The sequence below is a fragment of the Chlorocebus sabaeus genome, chromosome 17 (assembly GCF_047675955.1).
Source record: "Chlorocebus sabaeus isolate Y175 chromosome 17, mChlSab1.0.hap1, whole genome shotgun sequence".
Classification (NCBI taxonomy): domain Eukaryota; kingdom Metazoa; phylum Chordata; class Mammalia; order Primates; family Cercopithecidae; genus Chlorocebus; species Chlorocebus sabaeus.
The window spans coordinates 9,842,953-9,852,938 of NC_132920.1; the positions used below are offsets into that span (position 1 = coordinate 9,842,953).

The 9,986-nt window shown below is 36.2% G+C and overlaps 1 protein-coding gene across 1 annotated transcript in view; it reads right to left on the minus strand.

Moving 5' to 3' along the window:
• LOC103222193 (uncharacterized) overlaps positions 1 to 9,210 on the minus strand; it is a 202,110-nt gene extending 192,900 nt beyond the window's left edge. The window contains exons 1-3 of the mRNA XM_073006213.1: positions 9,192 to 9,210; positions 8,307 to 8,414; positions 5,212 to 5,378 (exon numbers count right to left, since the gene is read on the minus strand). Coding sequence (XP_072862314.1) covers positions 5,212 to 5,378; positions 8,307 to 8,414; positions 9,192 to 9,210 — 294 coding nt within the window. The remainder of the gene's footprint in view (positions 1 to 5,211; positions 5,379 to 8,306; positions 8,415 to 9,191) is intronic.
• Between the last annotated feature and the right edge of the window lie 776 nt (positions 9,211 to 9,986).

The following is a 9,986-nucleotide window of genomic DNA, read 5'->3' on the forward strand; positions in this document are numbered from 1 at the left end:
AAAGAAGAGCTGGAGGTCAGTCAAGAACTATTTTACTGTAATTTTAAATATCTAGCTTTCAGGATCTGCAAGTTTAATCAAATATGCAAATCTACTAACCATTATTCCATTCTCCTATTTTGCGTTTTCCTCCGTGTGGTTTTATAAGCACATGGAAACCTATACAGCAGTTTCGCCAAATAATGCTTCAGTCAACGTCACTTCATTACAACAAGGACAAAGAAAATCAATTTCCTGCCGTGGCCACTGCCTGTGTGGAATCTGCACGTTCTCCTCATGTCTGTGTGGGTTCTCTCTGGGTCCTCCCATTTCCTCTCACATCCCAAAGATGTGCCGACTAGGTTCACTGGTGTGTCTACACTGTCCCAGTGTGGATGACTGTGGGTGTGTGTGAATGCAGCCTGCAATGGGATGGCGTCTTGTCCAGGGCTGGGTCCTACCTTGTACCCTGAGCTGCTGGGACAGACTCCAGCCACCTTCCACCCTAAACTGGAATCAGTGGGTAATACCTTTTCTTATTTAGCCAATATTTCTCATTTTTAATAATTTTTCTTAAACATATATAAAGCCTACATTTATTTCAATGCTGAAAATTAGAAGCGTTTTGATCTTTATTTAGATATTTGGTGATGTATTTGTGACTACAAATATGCCATAGGAACTTAACTCTTGTTTATATCAATTAGCCTATGGTAAATTAATTTTTTATACGTTATTTCACTTAAAGTCACAGTTTCCAAGAACCTATCAACAACATAAGTGAGGACTTACTCTACTCCCAATAATGACAACACACATTCTTCTTTCACCCCAGTCCACGCAGAGCTAGGTGGCTTCCTATTCTGGTTCCTGTTCTGTCTGGCTCCTGAATTTCCATAAGAGCCCAAGAACCAACCATCCCCTAAGGCTTAGTTGAGTAATAAAGAAAAGGTAACTGCCCCAATCACAAATAAAGAATTTCTGCCCTTCTGATTCTTATTTAATAATACAACCTTAAATTATCTGACAATCTATTTGTACTGAATTTCAGTTCTTAGAAATTATGTTCGCTGAATAATAATCAGCCCATCTCGTCTATAAATACATAAAATGTTATCCTTGGACCATACTTGACCACCAGGGATATATGCTTGGACCACCATATTTTGAAAGATTGTGGAATCAATTGCTTTACTCATTCATGGATTGCTGTTATGCTGTGAACCCACACATGTTTTTTTCATCTTAAATTTGACTTTTAACAATTTTTAAGTTTATTTATTTATTTATTGTACTTTAAGTTCTAGGGTACATGTGCACAATGTGCAGGTTTGTTACATGTGTATACATGTGCCATGTTGGTGTGCCATACCCATTAACTCGTCATTTACACTAGGTATATCTTCTATTGTTATCCCTCCCCCTTCCCCCCATCCCACAATAGGCCCTGGTGTGTGATGTTCCCCTTCCTGTGCCCAAGTGATCTTATTGTTCAATTCCCACCTGTGAGCGAGAACACGTGGTGTTTGGTTTTCTGTTCTTGCAATAGTTTGCTGAGAATGATGGTTTCCAGCTGCATCCACGTCCCTACAAAGGACACGAACTCATCCTTTTTTATGGCTGCATAGTATTCCATGGTGTATATGTGCCACATTTTCTTAATCCAGTCTGTCACTGATGGACATTTGTGAATCCACACATTTTTAAAAATGATATAAAATTTCTTCAGTAACCTCAGTTGCCTCAACTTCAATAGCTCCTAGTATTAGAAAGGAGAATAGAGACTATTTTGTGTTCCTGCATTAACTAAAAATACTACCAATGGCAGAAGAAAAAAAAAGATGGTATATAAAATAAATCATAATGAAAAAAGTAACAAAATAGCATCATTTTTGTTTTCCAAATGAAACAAAAACTTTTCACCTAGAGGTGCTTATAGAATGTGACCTGATACTAAGTAAATACAAAATTGTCACTGCTAAATAATTTTCCAAGCAAAGATAATGTCACTAAAATATGTTTATTCATTCTCAACAGTGGCCTGCTTCTCTTGGAATTCCAGTCAACTTTGGCAAGAAAGTCTCTATCCAGGTGTCTCCAGAATATTCTGGGCAGCTCAAAAAGTATGCCAAATAGGCCAGGCACGGTGACTTACACCTGTAATCCCAGCACTTTGGGAGGCCAAGACAGGCAGATTACTTGAAATCAGGATTTCAAGACCATCCTGGCCAACATGGTGAAACCCCATCTCTACTTTAAAAAAAAAAAACAAAAACCCAAAATTAGCCGGACATGGTGGTGGGCACCTGTAATCCCAGCTACTTGGGAGGCTGAGGCAGGAGAATCACTTGAACCTGGGAGGCAGAGGTTGCAGTGAGCTGAGATTATGTCACTGCACTCCAGCCTGGGCAACAGAGCGAGACTCTGGGTAAAAAAAAAAAGGAAAAAAGTATGTTAAGTAGCTAACAGGGAATTTAAAAATATAAATAAAATAATAAATGAAAAGAAAGCCAAGTGTTAAAATCTTTCAGTTCAAATTCTGTGAGTCTTTTAAGCATAAAATGATATTTCTGTCCTCTAGAGTTTCTTTCATATTTATAACAGGGCACTTTTCTTGTTCATCTCACAAAAGCAAAGAATATGATAGAACTTGCAAACTGTAAAGAATGGCAGTGTCACTATCGTTTCCCTTAAAGTAAAATATGGACAATCACCACTGTTTTTTTTTTTCCATAAAATATTTGTGCTCCTGCTTTTTTGCCTTTTATAGTTTTATTAACTAAATTTTTAAATTATATCAGCATTTATACTAAATATAATGTTTAAGGGATGGTATAAGAGCTACTGTATTAGTTAAGGAAATCATGTAAATGCCTCAAGTGATTTCCGAAAATCAATTTTCCCTCCAAAAATGTTTTCTATACTAATCTCAGAGTAGAATATATGTTTCTGGCTTACAGAAAATACAATGATTAATCTGTTAAAGTACCTTATGAAATTCATTTTAAATTTACATAGATTTTAGTACGGATTTTACATTTTTAAATGTCTCTCATATCCAAGTATCTGATCTCAAACTTAGCATTCACTCACTTCACAATCTTAGATTTGAATCACGCCTACTGTCAAATGCCAGGAAGTTATGAAGAATTTGGAAAAGTAGGGTTAATTGCCAGTATATGCTAGTTTGTTTTTCAGAATGTTTCTCTGGCATCTGCTTAGTCTGGGCTAGCATATTTATTCCACCATTAGCCTAAATGCTATATTTTATTTATTAAATCAAGATGAAACCTTAAAAAACACTACTCATTAATTGCAAAAAAAAAAAACTCCTTAAATCATGGTTTCCTAATTGAATAAACAATGTATGGATTGTTTACAATTAAAATTCGGAGGAAAACCTAGTTATCTGCAACTGATTAGGAACAGGTACACAGCATGCAGTAGATACTAGGGAATGTCCAGGAAAACATTTCCTCCTGGAGGCTAACATGCAAAATGAAATTATTTTATATCTAATTCAATACATAGTTCAAAAACAATGTATTATTGTTTTCCTGAATTTCCTCTGTGACTAAATTTATTAAAGCTATGCACTTAATCAGTGAATTTTATTCTTTACTAGATAATTTTCAGACCTAAGTCATTTTATAAAACCCTTCCTACAAGCTTTCCAATGTCAGTGGGATATAAAAAGTCAGCACAAATATTTCTAAAGTAGCTTTCTATAATTAGGCAACTCAATTGCCCTATGATAAGAATAAAAATGATATTTCATCATTTGCATGGCCCCTGAAGTGGGATGTTCTTAGTTGACTCTGAGAGTGTTACCTCCCCACTTCCCCTCTCATCCTCCCCACTCTTGGTTTTGTTTCTTCTACTCTCTTCATGCTGTGGGATACTGTATTAGTCCATTTTCACACTGCTATAAAGACATACTTGAGACTGGGTCATTTACAAAGAAAAAAAAGGTTTAATAGATTTACAGTTCCACATGGCTGGGGAGGCCTCAGGAAACTTACAATCTTGTTGGAAGGTGAAGGAGAACAAGGCGTGTTTTATCATGTCAAAGCATGAGAGAGAGAGCTGGGGAGAACTGCCAAACACCTTTAAAGCATAAGATCTCATGAGAACTCACTCACTATCACAAGAACAGCATGGGGGAAATCGTCCCCGTGATCCAATCACCTCCCACCAGCTCCCTCCCTTGACATGTGGGGATTACGATTCGAGATGAGATTCGGGTGGGGATACAGGCCCAAACCATATCAGGTGATACCCTGCTGCCTTGATGGCCTTAGACAGGAAGCATCAGCGATAGCACCTTTTCAAGATATTTACAGAATCAGCCTATCCCATGTAGACTGATACCTGTCTCTTCTGAAGTTGCAAATGATATCTCCACTTGTGACCTGTTGTTATAAAAGATCTCACTGATAATAGTCTTTTTCACCTGATGAATTTTTTCCTCTTTAGCCTGAATCTACTTACCTTTCACAAAACAACAACAACAACAACAACAACAACACACACACACACACACACACACACACATGCCTGGAGCTAGACATATAAGATTCTTGTATTTTGATCACTTCTCTCTCTGGTGGGTCAGAGCACATAATGCCACATTACACATAAATAGAACCAAAGATACAGAAATCAGAAGATAAATCAGATTGTCTCTGAAGTCAAGATAGTCTAACAGCTAAAGACTGTTATGTGGCATAAGTCCAATGGTTAGAATGCCCAAGTTCCTTAAATAGTGACTTTAGAAATGCTAGAATATTCGCGTAGTAATACAGTGCTTGTGCAAACAAGTCCAAGCAGGTTCTTAATTTTTCCAAGTAAGTGTATGCTGGTTTCGGGTTTTATTATCAGTCATTCACAATATGCTAGAAATGAGCACTCTAACACAAAATAAACCAGATAATGAAACTAAATTGTACAAACTAAATGTCATGTAAAATGTAAAATGCGTAGGCAGTAATTATGCTCCTTATCAATATCCAGGATAGGTAAGGATATTGATAAGGAGCATAACTTCTGCCTACACATTTTACAACGTGTATAAAAAATAAGGAAAGGACTCAATGAAGTGATAAATAGTGTGTTCTAGGAAGAGTGTGCTGGTAAGCAAAATCAGTAGACCATGTGTAGGCCTGAAACTTCAACTTGTCATTTGAAAAAGAGAAATTATCTTACATTTCTCAATATACTCTTAATGCTGACCTGTTCTAGTGGAGAACTCCCAAGCAGAATTACATTTTTTTGAGCATATCTTTGGAACTCCTCAAGGTAAGCAGGGGTGGCTTCACTGGCTTCTTGGTGGATTTCGTGACTCTTATTGGAACTCCCAGGTGCTTCGGAATTCAGATTCTCCTCCCGGCCGCTCTCATCTGTTTACCCCAAGAGAATCACATGGAATTCCACTTGTTTTTGCCAATTTAATGTTGACTAAGCACACAGTAGACTAATCACTGATTTTCTTATATGCAATAAAGTTTGGTTTTTCATAATCGACCAACTAACAAATTATTTTCTATTTCATGTACTGGAAAACAACTAAAGCACAGAAGTTTGAAGATTAAAAAACAACCACCACCACCTTTGTTTATCCCATAATGTTTACAGACTCAACAAAGTACAGCTGTACATTTAAGCCCTTTTCCCAGTTACCAAATATATCTTGAAATGTGGATACTGTGCTTTTCTGTGCGTTAATATTACATGTTGTTTACTTCAATATCTTACGACTTACTCGCTGTGTTGCTGTAACCTGTTTAGGAGATGAATAAGCTTAGAAGAAGCCAGAGCTCTTTGGTTCATTTTCCCACCTTAGGATCTCTGAGAACATTTCCTGAGCTCTGCACACGAGGCACTTTATTTGGGCTACCTTGTTTATTTGCATAGAAATGGCAGCATTTATATAAGTGGTATGCGTACTTTACTTCTCTATCACCTGAACACAGTGTCATCTACAAAAGATATCTATTCATCTAGCCAGATGCATGCTGTAAATATAAAATGATCTTCCCTCTTCCAGTCTGTAAAAAATGCTGGAATATATAATACAAAATTTTCCACATCTCCTATTCTAGAATTTTAACGAGAATCATCAGAAGAGAGCTTCTTCTACAGGAGAAAATGAGATGGCATGCTGGAGAAAGCACTGAGTTACAGTGTCCAGAGGCCCACTCGCCTTGTTCTTTGCTCCCTGATGCACTATATTACTCTGCATAAGTATACTTTCTAAGTCTCAGCTACATCCTTTTCTATAAAATAGTTCACAAAATGCCTATTCTATAAATTCTATGAGACTTAAGTCCATAAATGATTTCCGAAGATCTATTAGATGCTATCTGTAAATGTGTGACTTGGGTGGTTTCAAAGGATCCAAGCTGAAAAAGCCATCAGAATGGAAAAGAAACAGCAGGCATAAAAGTTCACTATTCCATGTCTAGCACTAAAAGGTATTCAATAGGTTTGCTGAGTCAGAAGTTAGACTAAACACAGAGAGGCCTGACTTACGCATAACCATTTATGATGCTTCATTTTAAGCATCAGCTTGAACAGGGTATGGTGCCCACCTGTTTGCCCAACCACCAGTCTAGATGTTGTTGGGAAGGTGTATTTAGATGTGACTAATATTTAAATCAGTTGAGTTTGAGTAAAGCGGATTACTCTTCACAATATGTGTGGGCCTCATCCAATCAGTCAAAGTTCTTAAACATATAGATTGGGGCTTTCCAAAGAAGAGGGAATTCAGTCTCAAGGCCACAGCATAGACACTCTGGTTGCGTTTCCAGCCCGCTGTCCTGCCCCACACATTTCAGTCTCAAGACTGCAACATCAACTCCTACCTGAGTTTCCAGACTGCTGCCCTGTGGAATTCAGACGCAAGATTGCAATTTCAACTCCTGCCTAAATTTCACATCAACTCTTACCTGATTCTCCAGGTTGCCAGCCTGTCTGAAGGATTTCAGACTTGCTATCCCAGCTACAGAGTGAAGCAATTTCTTAAAATAAATGCCTCTCTATATATTGTCAAACCAACTGGATTCTGCTTCTCTGGATAATTCTGATACACCATTTGAACTTGGGATCCCTCAGAATGAGCTGGCTTGAAAAATGAGTTTGCTTTGTTTATAAAGGCAAAAAGTAATAAATGGTTGACCATACAAACTGATAGCAAAAAAGCAAAGGAGAAGTGTACCCAAGCAGGAATAAAATTTTAAGGGTATTATACTGTAAACGGGGATAAAAATGAGGACTAACCTTTAAAGGTTGTTACGAAGTTTAAGCAAGTGAATTATTTAGAACAGTGTTTAGGACAGACAGTTCCAGGCACCTAGGAAGCACTCGAATGTTTAACTGGCATTAATATTTTCACCAGCAGGATTATTGTTATTATTTTTATTATTCTAGGTAGGCGCTTGTCACATCTGCTCATGTAATAATAATTTAGTCATCATAACTACTGCATGTAACAGGTGTTATATGTTCATTTGGCAAAAATGACAAAGAAAGGTTAATTAATTGGTCCAGGGTCACACAGCTAGTAAATGATGAAATCTAAGCATAAATTTAATAGAAATAATAACTATTAGAAGACATTATCATGATCAGCCCTCTCCTCTTATATACTTTGAGGAGTTATTATAATAAGGAAGACAAAATTATTGAGAAGCACTAGGCACACATGGTAATATAATAATACTACTACTACTAATAATAATAGAATTATTCCCCATGAAATATACAGCAACTTGTATTTAATTTTTTGGCAAAAATTACAATATGGTTCTGGCATGAATTTATATATATGTTCAACGAAGAATTTAGAATCGAGTTTTTTAAAGGTTACCTTTACTAGTTTAATACATAAAATAAGTTTTTACTTAAAAAGCATAACTTACAAGTATGAATTTCCATGCTAAGGTTGAGAACAGTATACTACTTGTCTTCTACCACCCCAAAGCATTTGTTCAAAAGCTAAGACACAGTCTTTAAAAAGAGTAGCGCATAGTCTCATAAATTAGTGAATCCAAGTATGCCGTATGCCATTTTAAGATCCTTCAACAGTAAATCTTAGATCATTTTCACCATTTAGGGTTATAAATTATATGCAATTATGGGAAATTGGGTCATAATTACTTTTCCCCTAAACTTCAGCTACATTTAAATATGTACAACCATGGAAAGCTCACATAGGTAATCAGTGAATGGTTATATTTAGAAAAGATAGGTGAGCATTTACAAGAAACCATTTCAATCAATTTACAACTAATGTTAAAATAAAAGAGTGAAGATATTTGGTCTCTTACCTTGGGGTTCTCCTTGTCTGCTCTCATCAAAAAGCTTCGTTAATCGATTATAGAAAATTCCCTCGTCATCTTGTAGGAGTGTTAAAAGAACATGTGCATGATAACTTCCTCATCAATTAATTTACAGATATGCAAACATAATTACAAAAAGAAATTATTAATCACTATGGCTATTTAATTATATTCTGGGTCATACACACAATTTCTACTCAATTTGCTGCCTTGTTCTGAAAAAGAAAAACCTTTTGTAAATAAATGATAATTAGAACAATGATTTTTAAATGTATATTGCAAGACATGCATAATAGGATACTTCTCCATTAAAACTGATCTCATGTTGAATGAATTATGCCATCTATTACTCAAGAATCATTTCAGAATAAGCCATTTTGGTTTGTTACAACATACAATAGAATATACAAGTGATCAAAATGAATGAGTGTTTTCCATTAGCTACTCTCTATATATCATTTTTTTAATATTTATGTATAAGGAACAACAAATTTAGATGGTTCTGGATTATTTTGTATGTGCTATTGTAATATAGTAGGAAATACAGGGATTCTGAGTTCTTTTGTGAATTTAAAGCATTAAGGCTATGTCATTACTCCCTGCAAAACACACACACACACACACACACACACACACACACACACACACACTATAAAAACATTATTCTGGAAGAGGGCCAAAAGGTCATCCAGCTGGTTATCCCTCTTTGGAGAATTCTGACTAATCCACAAGGTATTGTAACCTACATATATAACCTATATGCAAAATTGGAAAATAATAAAATGTTACGCACTTACTACATGGTAGCACTGAAATCTGTATTCTATATTAACTGAAAGGCATTTAATGGTAATTAATCATAAAGTATTTTACCATTTCTACTCTCTACCATATAAAAATGAACATCATATTACCCTTCCAAAATTTAGTGTAAAAAATAAAATCGTGGTGGTGGGTTATTTACACTGAAAAACAGAATATAATTTATATTAAACATCGAAAGTAAACTACTTAGGGCCTTCCTCTTTATACCATTACTTCCAGGAAGCTCAGTTTAAAAATGAGTGCTTAATTAGGTAATAATATTGTCCTGTGTTTTTTGCACATTAACTTGTCCCTTTTTGCAGGTGTTCTCAAATTCCCCTTTCATCTTTACTCAAACTTTCCTATAATTATGTGCATTTATGTTTCTATTGTAGGCTACCTCAAATTGTTTTGGAAGTAAAGTATAGATTACAAACAAATAAATATAAGAACAGCTGAAGTGGCTCATAATACCAGCACTTTGGGAGGCTGAGGCAGGCAGATTGCTTGAGCCCAGGAGTCTGAGACCAGCCTGAATAACACAGCAAGACCCCATCTCTACAAAAAATACAAAATTTAGCCAGGCATGGTGGCATGTGCCTGTAGTCCCTGCTACTCAAGAGACTGAGGTGGGAGGATCACTTGAACTTGGAAGATGGAGGTTGCAGTGAGCTGAGATTACGGCACTGCAACTCCAGCCTGTTTAAAAAAAAAAAAAAAAAGCTACTCAACTACTCAATTAAAGTGAAGACAGATGGGTGCAAGCAAGACTTCTGGGGTGTTCCCAAAATTCTGCCACACGAAATGCTGTGAACTTTAGCTTGCTTCAGACTGCCCCTCTCTGGAACCATCCCAGCAGCTCTG